The sequence below is a fragment of the Lobosporangium transversale genome (assembly GCF_002105155.1).
Source record: "Lobosporangium transversale strain NRRL 3116 chromosome Unknown BCR41scaffold_45, whole genome shotgun sequence".
Lineage (NCBI taxonomy): Eukaryota > Fungi > Mortierellomycota > Mortierellomycetes > Mortierellales > Mortierellaceae > Lobosporangium > Lobosporangium transversale.
This window is the reverse complement of record NW_019029023.1, coordinates 77,007-94,340: the sequence shown is the minus strand read 5'-3', so window position 1 is coordinate 94,340 and position 17,334 is coordinate 77,007. Positions and strand designations below refer to the sequence as shown.

The 17,334-nt window shown below is 38.9% G+C and overlaps 6 protein-coding genes across 6 annotated transcripts; 4 read left to right on the top strand and 2 right to left on the bottom strand.

Annotated features, from left to right (window-relative positions):
• Positions 1-497: 497 nt before the first annotated feature.
• Positions 498-3,073, bottom strand: BCR41DRAFT_360832 (NAD-dependent glycerol-3-phosphate dehydrogenase N-terminus-domain-containing protein). The gene is made up of 5 exons (XM_022025425.1): positions 2,676-3,073; positions 2,366-2,509; positions 1,753-1,855; positions 1,027-1,397; positions 498-917 (listed from the first exon to the last, which is right to left on the bottom strand). Exons 1-5 carry the CDS (start codon positions 2,711-2,713, stop codon positions 545-547), a joined length of 1,029 nt encoding a protein of 342 aa, XP_021877587.1. The 5' UTR covers positions 2,714-3,073; the 3' UTR covers positions 498-544.
• Positions 3,074-7,489: 4,416 nt separating this feature from the next.
• On the top strand, positions 7,490-8,530 carry BCR41DRAFT_287890 (hypothetical protein; the record flags this gene model as incomplete). Its single annotated transcript, XM_022020301.1, has 2 exons — positions 7,490-7,810; positions 8,123-8,530. Coding segments are annotated over 2 exons (729 nt in total), but the record flags the coding sequence as incomplete, so codon positions are not given.
• Positions 8,531-9,785: 1,255 nt separating this feature from the next.
• Positions 9,786-10,169, top strand: BCR41DRAFT_311562 (dynein light chain 1, cytoplasmic; the record flags this gene model as incomplete). The annotated part of the gene is made up of 2 exons (XM_022021038.1): positions 9,786-9,990; positions 10,105-10,169. The coding sequence occupies 2 exons, from the start codon at positions 9,786-9,788 to the stop codon at positions 10,167-10,169; spliced, it is 270 nt and encodes an 89-aa protein (XP_021877585.1).
• A 738-nt stretch (positions 10,170-10,907) lies between these two features.
• BCR41DRAFT_381942 (40S ribosomal protein S8) lies at positions 10,908-12,652 on the top strand (the record flags this gene model as incomplete). The annotated part of the gene is made up of 3 exons (XM_022027335.1): positions 10,908-10,911; positions 11,641-12,029; positions 12,368-12,652. 3 exons carry the CDS (start codon positions 10,908-10,910, stop codon positions 12,587-12,589), a joined length of 615 nt encoding a protein of 204 aa, XP_021877584.1. The 3' UTR covers positions 12,590-12,652.
• A 660-nt stretch (positions 12,653-13,312) lies between these two features.
• BCR41DRAFT_389171 (hypothetical protein) lies at positions 13,313-14,091 on the top strand. Its single transcript, XM_022028095.1, has 3 exons — positions 13,313-13,471; positions 13,579-13,720; positions 13,851-14,091. Exons 1-3 carry the CDS (start codon positions 13,347-13,349, stop codon positions 13,944-13,946), a joined length of 363 nt encoding a protein of 120 aa, XP_021877583.1. The 5' UTR covers positions 13,313-13,346; the 3' UTR covers positions 13,947-14,091.
• Positions 14,092-14,130: 39 nt separating this feature from the next.
• BCR41DRAFT_373958 (hypothetical protein) lies at positions 14,131-15,698 on the bottom strand (the record flags this gene model as incomplete). The annotated part of the gene is made up of 5 exons (XM_022026831.1): positions 14,131-14,168; positions 14,302-14,548; positions 14,955-15,113; positions 15,299-15,350; positions 15,529-15,698. 5 exons carry the CDS (start codon positions 15,696-15,698, stop codon positions 14,131-14,133), a joined length of 666 nt encoding a protein of 221 aa, XP_021877582.1.
• Between the last annotated feature and the right edge of the window lie 1,636 nt (positions 15,699-17,334).

Here is a 17,334-nt window from a genome sequence, read left to right as displayed (position 1 = left end):
ATCTTACACCGATCTAAGGTAGCCATTTATTTATGTAGATTAACTAAATAAAAATAAATAAATACATGTAAATAAATAACATTGCTGTTACAGTCCTAGGTTAAATACAAAGACTACACCCTATTGTTGTAATGGACCATAGGCACTCGTCCCACTTTCGTCCTCCCTCCCCTCTTCTTTCCTTTTTTCACGCACATGCCTATCTCGCGCGATGTCGCGTTGATGATTACTTGACTATAGTTTTCTAGCAACATGTACACAAATGATATAATCCTCTTGTGTATACATATTTATGTGTGTGTGGATATCTTGTTCCCATATGATCGATAATTTGATCTCCATGTGCCTCTCCACGTAATGTATAAACATGTTTTGGTTTGATCACTTGTCATCATACGCGTGCCATTTCATTTCCAAAGTGACAAAAGATATTTATCCCATAATGATAACGTGAACTTTTATTGCCTTGATTCTTTTTTTTTTTTTTTTTTTTTTTTTGCTCCTGTCTGTAGTTCACAATCCATAGATTCTCATATCTTCTGTCTTAGATGTCCTCCACAATCCTTTTAGGTGGTACATCCTCGTAGCAAATACGATAGATAGTGGTCATCAATGGGAACTCTTCACAAAGACCCTTTTTGGAAAGGATGCCATACATATCTTTGGCGGTCGAGGTGCCTTGCAGTTTCTGTCCATTTAGCATCTCTTGTTCAAGCTGATCAAAAGATTTGCCTGTTGTAACATGCGCCTCTGCCACCTTGCGGTTTCGACCGCCTGCACATGTTGTGACTAAATCCGCAACACCACAAGATTCAAAGAATGTCTCATCCTTGATATCCTTGTAAAACATTTTCGCAAACTTGCGCATCTCATACAGACCAATACGGATGATTGCTGCCTTTGTGTTAGCACCCATCCTAAATTAATGGTAACATTAATAGAAATACAATTGTAATTAATACCCATAATTGTATCAGTTAATTATTAACTGGAGCATCTACTGGATTGACTTTATATACAACTTACTTGAGTCCATCAACCAATCCGCCTCCAATTGCGATAATATTCTTGAGAGCTCCACAAAGCTCTACTCCCACAACGTCCTCTATAATACTGACCCTGAAAAATGGTGTGTGAAAAATGTCTCTAAACAGCTCGCCATCTTTCTTATTCCTGTATCCGATAGTTGTCTCACAGAATCGTCCTTCTGCAACCTCATCTGCAATATTGGCGCCACTCAACATACAGGCTTGAATGCCGAGCGACTCCTGGATCATATCTGTGATGAGACGGAAGCCTTCTGCATTATCCTGGACGTCAATACCCTTAATCAACGAGATGGCTTTGCAGTTTGAAGGGATCTTGCCCTTCAATTGCTTACAGATGCCGGATACAAACTTTTTTTTTTTTAAAAAAAAAAAAAAAAAAAAAAAAAAAAGAAAAAGAAAAAGAAAATGTGTTAGGAAGCGTTGCACAAACATTTTAAAACCATGAAAAATGTAAATCCTCTGACACACTTCTATGCATCTTTGAATGCTCTCAACGCGTCTAAAATAGACAGGATCTCTATACTTTTCGTTGGTCTCAAGACTATCCAACCTCTTTGTCATTCGTCATAACATTCATGTGAAATCCATGACCGCCAATCGTCAAGGCAGAATCGACACTTGAGGTTACATAGTCAGGCTGCGAACTAGCATTCCACTGAACGAACCTTGTGTACAATATTTATTTATAAATCGTGCAACATACCTGATGAGGGACAACAAATACAAGCATGGTGGCATCTTCACACGTCTTGATCAAATCTGGACATGCAACAACATTCTCTGGCAGTTTAATGCCTGGAAGATATCTATTCAAAGCATGATGTTAAATCCATGTTGGACAAGGATGGAAAAAAAATTAGTCAATCAACATTTTCTTTTTTTTTTTTTATTTATTTATTTATTTTATTTTTTTCTTAAGGAGACCTGGGCATCAATATTTTTGACAAATCAATTTTTCCGATGTGATCTACATTTTTATCCCAATGGCTATTTATTCACACGCTTGCAACATTCGGTAACAACCCCACAACAATTCAACTTTTGAACGATAATAAGCCACGATATGCACTTAATGTGGAAATCACAAAAAAGTTCTGTTTGCTCAACAGATCAACAAATCTTTAAAAATGATGATCACTTCTCCACATTTTTTTTTTTTTTTTTTTTACCCCATCAAAACAAACAGAGCTCAAACATCTTTAAATGTGTACCATGAAGGAAATATAACAAAAAAGTCCCACAATCTTCAGGGCTTGTAATATAAAGATTGGGAATAATAACATATACGGCCCAACGTATCGGAACAAATCACTTACTTCACATTCTCGTGCTTGGTGTTGATGATTTCTGTGAGGTTCTTTCCATCAATTTGCTCTTCGTAAACCCACATCTTCACCTCTTTGTCGAAATGCTCAAAATTATGAACGTTCCCACCAACGATCTTTGCAACGGCAGACCCCCTTAAAAAAAAAATAAAAAAAGCTTGAATTAGCTTTTCGAGTTTTCGATTGTCATTCCATCCGTTACATTCTAATTGCCATTCATTTTCATTCATTGTCAACCATTCCAGTGATATACTCTCTATAAATAATATTAAAAAAAAAAAAAAAAAAAAAAAAGGTTTACCAGTTGCCAGATCCGATGAGAGCTACTTTTTCAGTCATATTCTGCTTTTGGTACTGTGGTGTTGATTGATCGGTATGAAGTATATGAATATAATCCTTTATCTGTCGTTGATGCTGATAAGGTCGTTGTTGTTGCTGCTGCTGTAGTCGGGCTAAAATTGCTTGATGCTCCAAGGATTGGCGTGGACACGATTGATTCGAGTGATTACTACTGAAGACGAAACAGCAGTTTTACAAAAGCGCAAGATCAAACAAAAGAGTTAGAAAGAATTGGGAAGAAGAAGGAAAAGAAAAGAGGGGAAAGAGAACTGAAAAAGTGATGTAGCTTGAACCAAGAAGCTTGAATTGAGCGTGGGGGGAAAAGGTGATTGTTTCCACTTCTCTGTCTTACTTTAGTTGGGGGGACAGAGCACAAATGAAACGTGTTCAATGTACTGTACATACATGTACAAAATTATGGAAGCTATTGCAAAACGCTCTTGTTGCCGTCCTCAATCTTGTTAAACCTGAGGCTTAAATCACATTTATGTGGCATAGGTGATCAATCGTGACATGTTATGATGTCAAAAGACATTTGAGGTCATTGTTTTATCAGGTTTTATACAAAAAAAAAAAAAAAAAAAAAAAAAAATCATCATGATATCTTTTCCTCCTTGCCAGAGAGTCTGAAAGTCCGTACCTGAACAGAGATCGTGAATGTATCTGTAATTGTGTGTATCCTCTCAAGTGTTGAGAGTTCATGAAAGTTGCTAATCGTGTTGAACGAATGCTTCCCAAAGATGTGGTACCAAGATTTGTTGTGTGATAACATCGGGATGACAAGTGTGAGAGGTATAAAGCACGCCAGCCTATAGACCACAATGTTGCCATAATAATAAACGTGAAACACTAACTCTACTACGGCTATTATAACACTACTAATAAGCTCTACTGAAGAAGCTAAAAAAAAAAAAAAAAAAAAAAAAAAAAAAAGTTCATGCAAGCGTCTACAAGAATGAAAATGACAATGAGAATGAAAAATAAAATGAGAGAAAAAAGATCGATTTCAAAGAGTCAATTTATACTCCATTTTTTTTTTTTTTAATGTCATCAACTATGAGTCTATGACGAGATCTTGTAGGATGGGCGCGTCCACAAGACTTCTGCAATGATTGGCCTGATATAAACATGGTCAAGGCGCCAACCCTTACTTTTGTTTGCTATGCAAATATTTTCAAGTTTCAGAAACTGTTGCGTTAGTCTGCGTAAGCAAGTGTCATCTAGCAAAGCAAAAAAAAAAAAAAAAAAAAAAAAAAAACATGCCTAAGCATTTCAAAGTGAACAAAAAGAGCATCAGTTCTTGATTCAACCCCACACAGAGAATTCAAGATTTCACAAGTTGGGGATGAGAAGGCTGTGAAGGGCGCGAGAGATCCCAGACCTTCTCAGGATAAATGCCTCATTTCTATGCCCCATGTGATGTAAAGAAGAAAAATGCCTTCAACATTGTACAGTACACGAGCAAAGCGGTTACAGACTATACACCAAACCCTAAAAATGTTATTTCCAATCTATTTCATTTCACAAAGGGTTTGGCTCACGAGCATCACGATCTTTATGTGGGGTTTAAAACTTTTCCATGACCTGTCTATTTCCTTAAAAAAAAAAAAGAAAAAAAAAAAGAAATTTCTGACATCGGATAGTCTTGGCTGTCAATAAACAAGATGCAGGTACAACTAACCCCACGAATAATCCATGTCCATCTTTTACATCGTAGCTTTGTGGTGAATTCAGGTCTAGAGTACAAATCATGACCTCGATAATGATGATCCAGTATGGCAAGGATATCATAATCATTCTTCTTTAATAGTATGCCTGCATATTCTTTGAAATAACATTCCAAGCAACGAATAAATGGAGCCCGTAATAATAATAAAATAGGCATAAATGGCGGCGCTAAAAAATAACTCGATAGAGAAAGGAACGAGAGCATAGCGTAAGAAAGAGCAGCAAGAATTGCACATGCCAGTGACTAGAAAAATCGCCTGTCGTGTGGGGTCCATCAAATGCCTAGAAAAGTTCCACTCGTATAGACCATGGTATCAAAAAAAAAAAAAAAAAAAAAATGAGGACAACGAGAGTGTACAGGCGAGTAAATAAATGTCCGTGCATTTGTCATAGATGGCATCAGTGGTCTTAATACTCCATTACTAAAACTGCTACCGACGTGAATTCACTCAGCTGGTGGCTTTGAAGGACTCTTGACATTTGTAGGCTTCCTCCGAGACAACGGTGCAAGCTTAGCTTCTGCTGTGATACGTCTGTCCAGGGTTCAGAGAAGTGGATCATGTCATGTGCCAAGCTCTTCATGAGAAATTATTCTTTTTACTTGGACAAATAGGTGGTACAGAAACGTGGTCAATGAGAAGCAAGCACTTGAACTAGGAAAGTAGGAGCCATGGGAGGTCGGACATAAAATAATTATATTTTTTTTAGGTCTATGTAACGTAAAGTGATCGATCTTCCGGGTCTCACATGTGAAAATGCTTTTTCATGATCTGAGGGTGAATTTCTGTCGACCTAAAATACGGTTCTACGAACAATCCCGGAAATATAAGGTCCTCTTTGGTGCTGTGCCACATGTTGTCATGACAGAAAAAAAAAAAAAAAAAAGGATCCAATGAAGAGAACAAGCCCTTTTTGTCTAATGGATCTAATCGCAGTAAAACCTCCTTTCTTTATTAGTGAACGCATTGCCGCGTGAACGTGAAAAGAAAACAAACATGATGGGGCCTTTGCTTTTTTTTTTTTTTTTTTTGAATGTTGAGCTTATTGAATCTATACAATATGCTAAGCTTCGGAAAATGGACGTATACATGTGGGCAAGTAAGAAAAAAAAAAAGCTAGGACCAATTCATATGATGGATTTGCCCATCCCATGTTTGCTTATACAAGTGTACACTCATGCTATCACCCACGCACCACACAAATCGCTTATTTTTCACGAGCTCAAGGACTTTAGTATATTGGATCCATGCAACACAAAAGGATATATGACTGTCCCTGCTTCCACTTGTTGCAAAAAACCATTCGTTCTATACTTTGTACTTTTGTCACTTGAAAATGCACAAAGAAAAATGGGCCCAAGCCATGAGATGCAGAACTAGCTCAAGTGACAAGCGGTTTTCACCATGGTCGTTAAATAGATTGACGATGAAGACCTTTTGCTTGTTCTTTACTACCATTGTGACAGCAATGACAGACAAACTAACGACAGTCCTGTGGTTACTAGAGGGTTTTCATGTATGAAGCTTTGTGATCAAGCCTTTCCGGAACTATGGAAATGGGCGGCAACTTTAAACAATAAAAAAGAGGAGTAAGGGTGGTTTATCAGTTTGTTCATTTGATCGCATTGCGCCTTTGTTTGGAGCCAAAACGTAAACACTTGCTCTGTGTGTACATGCATGTGTTGTCCTTGTATCCTATTCCTCATGAGCATGATCATCCCTGCCCAAACAGTTTATATCGATCGCACATGAGAAAGCACGATAACTCAATACTAACGATTGAATCGAGCGGATGTTCCGTTCCTCTTGTCGGTGCTTCAAATCCATTTACACCGATCTTTGCTATCATTCATACAATCAATTGTTATTGCTTATTTTGTATTAATGTTGTCTCATGTTCATATTCATGCTCATGAACGTGTCTTGACACATTATCACGCTCTTCCTCCCTTCGCAACAACCGATGTTAATAAATAGACGCTGTCTCCTCTAGGCCTTCTGATTCTTTTCTTTTCTTTTTTTTTTTTGTTTTCATTTCATTATCCATATACCTTAACACACTCTCATTTTAAATATAAAATCGTTCGATATTTCGCCTTCTATCACTCCTCTCTTTGACTCTTTCGGCGACTCTTCATTCCTCATTCCATTCTCTTTCATTCCTCTCATTCGCATTCACCTTATACCCTCCTTTTTCTGTGTTTTTTATAACAATTTCTTATTTGGTAAGAAACAATAGAAAAAAAAAAAAAATTCTCGCGACTTTTTCCCCCAACAGATCATTACCCATAAATTTGATGCAGATAAGCAAACTGTTGAGAGGCACTCCTTTGGAGCGCATGGAAAGGGCAGGGCATGTTGTGGGGATACACATGGCTTGGCTTTTTCTTTTTGTGTCATCCATTGTTGGGTCCTAACTGCGGTTTCTTGCCCTTGTCCTGACTTGAACATGTGTCCTCAGTTCATTTTTCTCACACTGCATTTGGAATGTGTTGCAGTCATTTCCCCTTGTAACACACCTTTCTTTCCCTTCCCCTCATTCAATTCATATCACAATCAACTTTTTTTTTTTTTTTTTTGCCACCATTCATCATCAATCATTTATGCTCAAAAACAAGTGTCTTTTTTATACCTCCCCTGTCCATCTGTCCTGTCTTTCAGTTGTTATGACAAACACTGCACACTTCGCTTGTTTCTTCCTGACATATCCACATCCTCAATCTAGCACTTCGTCTTGTTTTTGTCACTAGCATAGTAGTACAACATCTAACCCACTCTGTGTTTCTTTTTTTTTTTTTCTCTCTTCCTCTTTCCCTCTCTCGAATCTAGTCCACCTTCCATATCCATAATGACTACACCCTACGATTCCGATAACTCTGAAGTGGACCGTCCTCTCTCTCCCTCCTCCCAATCATCTGTTGAGCAGGAAATCATTGAGGGCCCAGATGGTAAAACCTATCGTAAGACCACCACTACCACCACCACTCGCACACTCTCCACGAGCTCTTCAAGTTCAAATATTGAAAAAGAGGATGCCCCTCAGGCTGGCTTTATTGCTCGTGTCAGCTCTTTGCCCTTGATTCACGACAGTGTCACCACTCTGCACTCGATGGCCAAGGAGAACAAGTACAGCCGTTATGCTCTCGACACTGCTGGTTCTGCTGTCGGGACAGTCTCAAAGTACACTGAGGGCTATCAAAAGACACTCCAGCCTCATATTACCAAGGTCGATCAGATTGCCTCTAAATCGCTTGACCTTTTGGAGACTACCTTCCCCATTGTCACCAAGCCTACAGCTGAGATCGTGACCCAGGTCAAGAAGCCCTACACCCAGATTCAGTCCACGATTGATGCTCATGTTACTGCTCCCGTGAAGACTGTGACCTCCAACATTGCCTCAACGGCTGCCACGACTCGTGATCAGCTCACAACAGCTGCCACAACCACTGCCAGCAACATTGCTGCCACCGTCAATAACCATGCCACACCTCTAGTGGATGGTCTCGAGACGATCGTCAACCGCTACTTGCCTGCGGATGCTGAAGTTGAGCAGTCGACCGCTGGACAAAGCAACCAGGCTGTCCGTGTCGTTGATCTTACCCGCAATGTCTCTCTTCGCGTCTCTCGCCGCGTGAGCATCGGTGTTGCACCTATCACTCAGTCTGCTCAGGGTTTGTGCAAGGCTGCTGAGAACAACGCGGCTTTGGTCAAGTCCAAGGAATCGATCCACGCTTTGAATATTCGTCTTAGCGCCCTGCTCGAATCCCTGCGCATCCATGCCAAGGAGCTCCAGGAGAACGTCCAAAAGGTCCCCGGCGAGGCATCACTACGTGTCCAGACCTTGAGCTCCAACCTTTTGTCGGAGATCGATTCATTGTCGCTCTACTTGAAGGAGCACAGCCCCAAGCTGCCCGAGTATGTTCAGGTTCGCCTGGAGCCTCTCGTTGGCTTTGTCAACGAGCGCTATGAAACAGTGAAGGAGGAGATTGCCAAGCCTGATGTGTCTGCGATGCAGAAGGCCCGTAACATCTTGCACCTTACTACGGAGGAGACTTTGCCTATTTTGCAGAGTGCTGCTCAGGACGTCAAGGAGTCTTTGCTTCAGTATCAGATTTCAATCCAGGAGAATGTTCACCGCGGATTGTCCAAGGTCCAGGAGGTCAACTCTTCTGTCAGCGACGCCGCTGTCCGCGCTGTTCAGTCTGCTCGCGTCATTGTTGGCAACAAGTAAAGAATTATAATGGAAAAGTAGTATAACATAACAAAAAAAAAAAGAAAAAAAAGAAAAAAAAAAACAAACAGGAGTTGATCCCTCTTTGTGCGGTTCCTTGCTTTAATGAAACAACTAGCTTTTTTTACGACCCATGAAATAAAAATAAAAACCAAAAATAAAAAAAAGAAAAGCGTTTCTCTTTCCATTTGTTCAAATGTGCCTTACTCAAGGGTAACACGTAGTTTGAGCTGCAAAATCTGCTGTTGTAAATTCTGGCACCCCCTTGACCTCGACATAAACTTAAAGTGTCTGAAGAATTGAATGAATGAGCATTTGAATCATCATTCTTTTTTTAACTTTTCTTTTTTTCTTTTTTTTTTTTTTTTTTTTTTTAAGAAAAAGTATAACAATATATATTCCTAACCAACTTCCATTGCAAGGTAAAATATACAATTCTTATTCATCTAGTCTCGAATGGCCTCATGTAATTAACATTTGTAGAAACAAAGCCTTTCACGGGGAAAATACTCGGGCCTACAAAAAAGAAAAACTTTATTATAACACAGACAACTATGGATAGTAAAAAAAAAAAAAAAAAAAAAAAAAAAAAGGGCGCTCAATGGGAATAGTGATGATATTTGTGGAAAGGTTGCCGTCGGCTTACTACACAAGGATGTAAAAATGGATTTTGTCGCGAGTTTTGAGTAGTTTCTCCTTCATATGTCTTTCTTTCGCTGTTATTTTCTATTATTCATATTTATTTCCGATTTGAAATCGAAGCTCCCCTCTCTATTGGCATTTGCACATGATACCTCCGTCTCTCTGTCTTTGTATTTGTCTGATACTCTCAGGACATGTGTGTAATATGAATGTACGATACTGGAATAGTTGAAAACGTTTGCACAACATCTTTCGATCGAGCCTAAACAAACTGAATAACTTTCAAAGTGACATTCCAGGCTAATTTTTCACTTCCAACTCAATTGTAGTATCCTTTGGTTAAAACTTTACCTAAATAGACTACATCTTAATAATTGATATTCTCTCTCTCCTTTTTTTTTTTTTAAAAAAAAAAAAAACTACAAACAAATAGATTCATAATAATAGTATATACACACGCACATACACAACAATGGTGGACCCACGCCCAACAATCAAGAATGCCGACATGTCCGAGGATGTGCAACAGGAAGCAGTAGAGTGTGCAATCAGGGCATTTGAAAAATACACGGTCGAGAAGGATATTGCTGCTCACATCAAAAAGGAATTTGACAAGAAGTACGGTGCTACATGGCACTGTATCGTAGGTCGTAACTTTGGAAGTTATGTCACTCATGGTATGTTCTTTCCAATCGACATCCCTGATCAATGGAGAAGCATGAATGGCTCTTACTCATCATCATCATCATCATCATCATCATTATTATTATTATTATTATAACTTTCTTTAGAAACCAAGCACTTTATTTACTTTTATCTGGATCAAATCGCCATTCTTCTGTTCAAGAGTGGATAAATTTTTATATCCGGATGACAAAAAATGTTAATCTACCTTGCTTTTCCCTTCTTTGTCTTATATGAATGATATAATATCTAATTGCAATAAAGCTTAAGCTGAATACCTATGCCGTGTTTCTCTTTGCTTGATGTCAATCAAAGATTCATTAACGATGGCATCCAGCTTGCTAATCTCTTCAATAGCACTCCCTTAACAATCGCTCTTAATAAGCCTACTGGTCTTTTTGTTATAGTATCGGTGTTTATTTCTACTGTTAACGGTGCTGTTGCTACTACTAACAGGTTTGCTAATACATGCATATACCAAGCATCAAAATTAGACGCAGAATCATATGCTTAGTCTCGCTATTCTTAACCTCCTTGCCTTTGCTCTCATTCTTCTCTCCCTCCTCTGAGCTTGTCGTTTTTGCTCTTGATAATTGTTGTCTTGAAATGATTGATAGATGGTCCACGGCAAATGCAATGGATAGAGCAACCATTGACACTCGGATATTAGTTAAAGTCGCGTTCAGAAACACACTACTAGTGAAGGCGAGCTTCATGGAATCCAAACACGCGTAGCAAATGAGGAAAAGGGAAAAAGCACTAGAAGGTTTTGCCTAGTAACATTTGTGTATTCAGGTAGGGTAGATATGGTGCCCTTAAGTGCAAGAAAACCAATTAATTTTTAATTTTTGGAGATATGACTACACAGGGTGTTGGGACAGTGTTTGCTCCTTCCTTTTGATTTTACACTATGGGTGAGTCTCATTGAACCAGTGAGACTGATTGAATTATCATATCTGGATTTTTTTTGCAAGGGGGGGGAAACAGATCATCCATCAATACCGATACACCCATCCATCTCAAGGAACAAACAGGAGCCCATCTATGCGTTGTTATCGTCTTTTTGCTTGTTGCTGAACCTTTAGACAACTTTATGGACGTCACCATCTGTCATCTCAAATCAATTAGTCTGTTGCATGACTATAGAAAGCTTCATCAATGTGAAATTTAATGGTCAATCCGAGAATACTTATTCAACTGATTGAAACCATTGCGACGAAGCAGGATTTCGATTATTATTTTTTTTTTTTTTTAAAAAAAATACGACTCAGCTTATTTAGAAAGATCAGATCAGAAACTATGAGGCATTCAGTTCATATGAATATTCAACAACACGAGAGGCTATGAACCTATCAACAAATGTTATACAATAATATCTATATGACAGTGGAGCAACAAAAAAAAAAAAAAAAAAAAAACGGATTACAACATACATCTTTTCATTAAGAAAAGATGCATTTAGCAACAAAAAAAAAAAATAGTAGCAACATGTCGTCAGCAACTTTTAGATTCATGAAGCAACGATCACTTTTTTTTTTTTTTTTTTTTTTACCTTTTTTTCCCCATGTGCTGAAAAATACGAAAACTCATTTTTCTATTTTACGTTTGTGTATAAAAACCAACCATTGTCAATTATTATGCAGGTATCAGCAGAGACTCCCGCCACAAGCGCTCCGCTTCAGGAGCCAAGCGTGCCCAATATCGCAAGAAGAGAAAGTTCGAGTTGGGTCGTCAGGCTGCCAACACTAAGCTCGGTGCTAAGCGCATCCACGAGGTCCGCACCCGTGGAGGCAACCGCAAGTTCCGTGCCATGCGCTTGGACTCTGGCAACTTCTCCTGGGGTTCTGAAGCCATCTCCCGCAAGACCCGTATTGTTGCTGTTGTCTATAACTCCTCGAACAACGAGTTGGTCCGCACAGGTACCTTGGTCAAGAATGCCATTGTCCAGGTTGACGCCACTCCCTTCCGCCAGTGGTACGAGTCCCACTATGCCGTCCCCATTGGTGCCCGCAAGGGCAAGGGTGTCGTCAAGGTATGTACATATATATATATATATATATGTATTTTCTTTACTCTTTCCGATAATATAAAAGATATTCAGGAGAAGGCTTGGATTAAATGGATTTACAACAGTAACAGCATTATCAACAGTATCAACAGTATCAACAGTATCAACAGCATCAACAGCAACAACAGGATCAGGCGTGGATCAACTGAGAAATCAAAGATGGTCAAACGAGTATAGTTCTAAAGTGATGGGCTGCCATTTTTTACGACTCTGGGAAGGGAATTGAATGATCAATCCAGAGGAAGGAAATAATAATTATCATTATTGGATATTAACTTTTATCTCTGATGGTTTGAAATTAGGCCGAGTCTGAGGAAGTCTCCAAGGCTCGCTCAAACCACGTCCAGCGCAAGATCGAGTCCCGCAAGGCCGAGTCCAAGGTCGACCCTGCTCTTGACCACCAATTCGCTGCCGGTCGTCTCTACGCCTGCATCTCGTCGCGTCCTGGTCAGTGTGGCCGTGCCGACGGATACATTCTTGAGGGTCAGGAGTTGGCCTTCTACATCCGCAAGCTTAAGAAGTAAAGATGATTGTATGTTCCATTTTACAATTAAAATTACAGTTTTTTTACGCGACTTTAAGGGAAGAAAGAGAAAAAAAAATATGTACATTCGTGTAAATGTTAATTGTTGTAATTAATCGGGACTGTCTGGTAATATATGGAACCGTATAAGCATTTGAACACTACTACATGCTATTGACTACCCTGTGCTCCTTAAGCGAAGCGATACTTTTAATATATTCCTGCACTTTCCCTTTACTATGGGATTATCTGTGTATTATTGTTATTGTGTAACTTCGAGAAGCTTAGCTCGGGGGAACAAACTCTGCCAGACAAAAAAGAGACAAGAGTGATCTGTTGAAGTGTCTTGAGGCATTACTCTGTATCACGTTTCTGAGAATTTTATTTTGAATGATGCAGCGATTCCTCTCTGTTGATATTATTTAAGATCCTGGCCGAATGACCAGAGAGATATATATATACATACACATTTAATTTTAACTACTGGTGGCTGTGCGAGGAAACTAGCGCGTTCTGGCGCCCAGTGAGAGCCGTGTTAGATTCTTTTATGAAATTGTGAAGAAACAACAATTGCGGGGTTGACATGTCTCAACGGGTGAGACCCAGGAAAAAAAAATAAAAAAAAGCGGGCAGTTAGTTCCGAACGAAGGACATGGAACAATGACTAGTATAAAAAGGATAGATAGATCTTTATTTTTTTTTTTTTTATTTAGCATCTGCACTTCATTCTTCAACTTTTTTTTTTTTTTTTGTTCATCATGGCAGCTCGTAGCCCCATTACATGTCATGTGCTTGACTCATCCTGTGGCAAGCCTGGTCGCAATGTGCCTGTCAAGCTCGAGATGCTTAACACAGGTGCTCTCTGGCAAGGTCTTGCTGAAGGGTAAAAAAAAAAAAAAAAACCTATCAATCTATCATGCAAAGTCTATTCAAACAAGTTCGACTTTTGAATATTGAAATATGGTCTTCACTATTATTTTTTTTTCTTAGTGTTACTGATTCGGATGGACGCGTCAGCACACTTTTGAATCCTTCACACCAGCTCGTCGCTGGTATCTATAGGATGACTTTCCAGACTGCGGAGTACTGGCCTTCTGTCGGTGTTTCCAGCTACTTCCATCCTTATGTTCAGGTAAAGGGAGGAAAAAAAAAAATTGTCGCGTTGTCTGATGCTCAAACTCTCTTGTCACAAAACTCATTATTATTATCTTTTTTTTTTTTTTTTTTTTTTTTTGTTTTGTTTTGTTTTCGTCTTTATTCAGATCATCTTTGAGATTGCGCCTGGTGCAGAGAAGCAGCACTATCACATCCCCTTGCTTCTCAGTCCTTACTCTTACACCACCTATCGCGGATCATAAGAAAACTTAGGATATTGAAGCCTATTGACACACATCAATCATTAATAAAGAAGATTTGCATTGAAAACATTTATTTTTATTTTGGCCATCTGTCGCTAAAAGCAATCTCAATGCGAGTACGAGGGAGGTATCAAGATGTTCCAGCAGAATTTCTTTTTAGTTTTTTTTTTTTTTTTTTTTTTTTTTACTTGTCTGCTGCTGCAGCAGACTGTTCTTGTTGGCCTGTACAAAAATAAAATTGGAATATTTTAAGAACGTGAGAAAAGAAACATTGAACAGTGGAAGCAAAGCAGAAAAAGGGGTCAGGGGATCAAAAAAAAAAAAAAAAAAATTCAATGCACATTGTTATACATACGCTGACGAACTTGTTCTGCAATGGCTTGTCTGGCTTGCATCTTTTCCTTGAGTGCATTCTCAAGATCGAGCCTTCGCTGTTCCACAGCTTTCATCTTTTGATCCAGTTCAGTCCTTTGTTGTTCATATAGAGTCTTTTCTGATTCAGCATCACGATCTCGAATCGACTTGACCTTCTGGAGATGCTCCTCCAGCTTTTGGCGTTTTTCCTCTTCTAATGCCTTGCGCCTAGCCTCTGCCTGTTCAAGCTTTTCGGTGATTTCACGGATCTCATTATCGCGCGTTTGGCTGTGTTGTGAAAAGGAGGAGTGAAAAACAAAAAGGTAAGCTTTATGCATTGGCATCACATCGGGATCTGTGCATATTAGATGGTCGGGAAGAAAAAGAAAAAAAAAAAAAAAAAAAGAAAAAAAGAGACTTGCCTCTCATCCTTCTGAAACGAGGCTACCTTTGCAGAACGCTCTTCTCGTTTAGCGATACGTTGACGTTCCTGTCATATGTAAAGGGAATAAATAGGAGTTATAGGCTTGTGAATGGCTTTTACCTGAAACTTCATCTCAGAGAATTTTCGCAATTGATCATGGCCAGATACTTAAACTTTTTTTTTTTTTTTTTTTTTTTTTTTCTTAAAAAAAACACAGCATTTGTTCATACCTGCTCTTGTCGAACACGTTCAGCGTTCTCTTGCTTTTCTCGGAGTTTCTCAAGAGATTCATCACGACTCAAGTCAGCATCTTGCCTGATTTTTTCCGAGACTTCTTTGGCATGCTTCACATTCTCGTGGGCCTTTTGAACACGCTCCTCCTCGAGTTTCTTTAGAATAGTTTATTCAGTATCAAAAAGTACAATGTATTTTAGCAATTTGAAAAAAAAAAAAAAAAAAAAAAAAAAAACGCGAAGAAGTTCTTGGTGTAACAGAGGCAGTTGATTATGGCCCATCAAGCATTTAGGGGGTGTTTTTCTGCTATTCCGTGGTTGTTTTTCATTTTTTTTTTTACCTTGCGTCGCTCTTCAGCCTCGGCAAGCTTGTTTTCAATGTCCTGCTGAGTTCTTTTTATCACGCAAAAAAAAAAAAAAAAAAAAAAAAAAAAAAGGAAAGAAAAGAAGGGTAATTTACCATAGCAAAGCAGCAAAGTTTTAGTCTACCATCATTCATCATCCATGTAAAGTATTTGGCAATAAAAAGGAAACAAAGAAACACAACGATTCGAATAAGGAATAGCTTTACTTGTCGGGCAACCCAAGCTGTTGAAGCCTGGCTAGAAGATGAGGTGGGACAATTGGTTTGGCTCCAGCTGCAACATCCAGCTGTGCAAGCATATCTTCCTCATGATGGTGGAGCTGCTGGTCCTTCGGAGCAGTAAGATTGACGGCTGTTTGACCTTCAACAGAAGACATGGTGGGAAAATTTCCTTAGTAAATGTGGGGGCTAAAAGAAAAGAAAAAAAAAGGAGGTTGGGGAAGGATAGAGAAAGAGTTCGTTGTGGCGAAAGGATTGAGCTAGAAATAAGGAGCAAATGAGTCCCCTTAGATTTTAAAGGAAAGGAAATAAATATTCAATCCTGAACTTAAACTTTCTTATTTCCGATATACATCACATGATAATAAAGTATTTTTGAGCGTATATCATGAAGTGAAGACAAAAAGGCGTGTCGATACCCTTAGCCTTATAAGTAAAGTCGCTCATTTTAGGGCCAAATGGGCTCGCTCCACTTGGGACCGGTAGCGAGCACCGAAGCGCAACTTTTCAAAGTGGGTTTTACACTTTCTGAGGAAAGTCGATATCTTTGGTAATGTGATGAGTGATTTAGGACACGGTACGTGACCAATCTAGAAAACCATTTTTGCAAAACTTGGTAAAAGCGATGAAGCGCAACAGGGATATACTTAAAATCCACAGAGCCCTCAGGTTATATGTACTTTTCAATTACGAATCCAATGGTGGCAAAATCACTATTGGTTTCATAGCCAGAAAAAAAAAAGTTTTCCTTAAGGAAAAGCAGCTTGGTCGAGGAAAATAGTGGTTTTTCGATATTCTAGGCTCATTTACTAAAGAACTACTGCATGAAATACTGAAAACGAGGGCTCATACCGTAGCTACAGCCTTGGTGAGTAATTCTCTGCTTTGGCTAGGCTCTGCCTCTCAAGATTCCGGCGCAACAACCCATTGGGTATATTTTCACTCTTTTCTGTACTTGAAATACTTTATACGGATGTTACTCCATTGATCCTGAACGGATTGACTTAGGAGTTGTTTTAAACCAAAGATAATAAGCTCCTCTTTCGGCCGTTCCGAGAGTGCCTGATTTCCAGCACTCTAGTAGGAGCCATTCACGCTTAAAGTCTATATAATCCTTAATATTACTCAACTTTGTCGTAACTTTTGGTGTTATCTCGATAAATACTGAACGGATCCTTTTTTATTCTTTTTTTATTTGGTGCATATTCATACCCTCTATCATACATTGCATGGATAAGGCGCCGTCTTCTCGAGAGAGGTAGATATAATCACTCTAATAACGTCAGTAATGATTGAGTGTGAAATTTAGATGCGTTATTTCATGATTTTTTTTTGTGTTTACTTTTTTTAAAATCTAGTAACACTGCCGTTGTCGCTTCTTAGTTCCAGAAGTATTTGGGATTATTGACATACTATTTAAGAAAGAAGAAGCGAATGAAGTGTCTTCAAGCACCAATGACCCTAAAATCCCCGAGCCAACCGAGCTAAAGATTTTTTGTATTGAGAATCAACATCTTTTTCTGTAAAGGTTCTTTTCGATTGTTCAGTTGATGAACTCAAGCAAGCCATCTATTCGCCTGCTAGGTTTGGTAATATCCCGCCAGAGAAGCTAACCCTCTACAAGGTCTCCATCCCTGACGGAAGCGAGGCCATCTTTGAGTCAGAAATCAAGTCAAAAATGGCTCTTACAGTCGCATCGAAGAAGCTTGGGAACATATTTAAATCTGAACTTCTAGAGGAAACTATCCATATTCTTGTCAAGCCACCGCAGCGAGGTATGTATTTGGCTCTTGA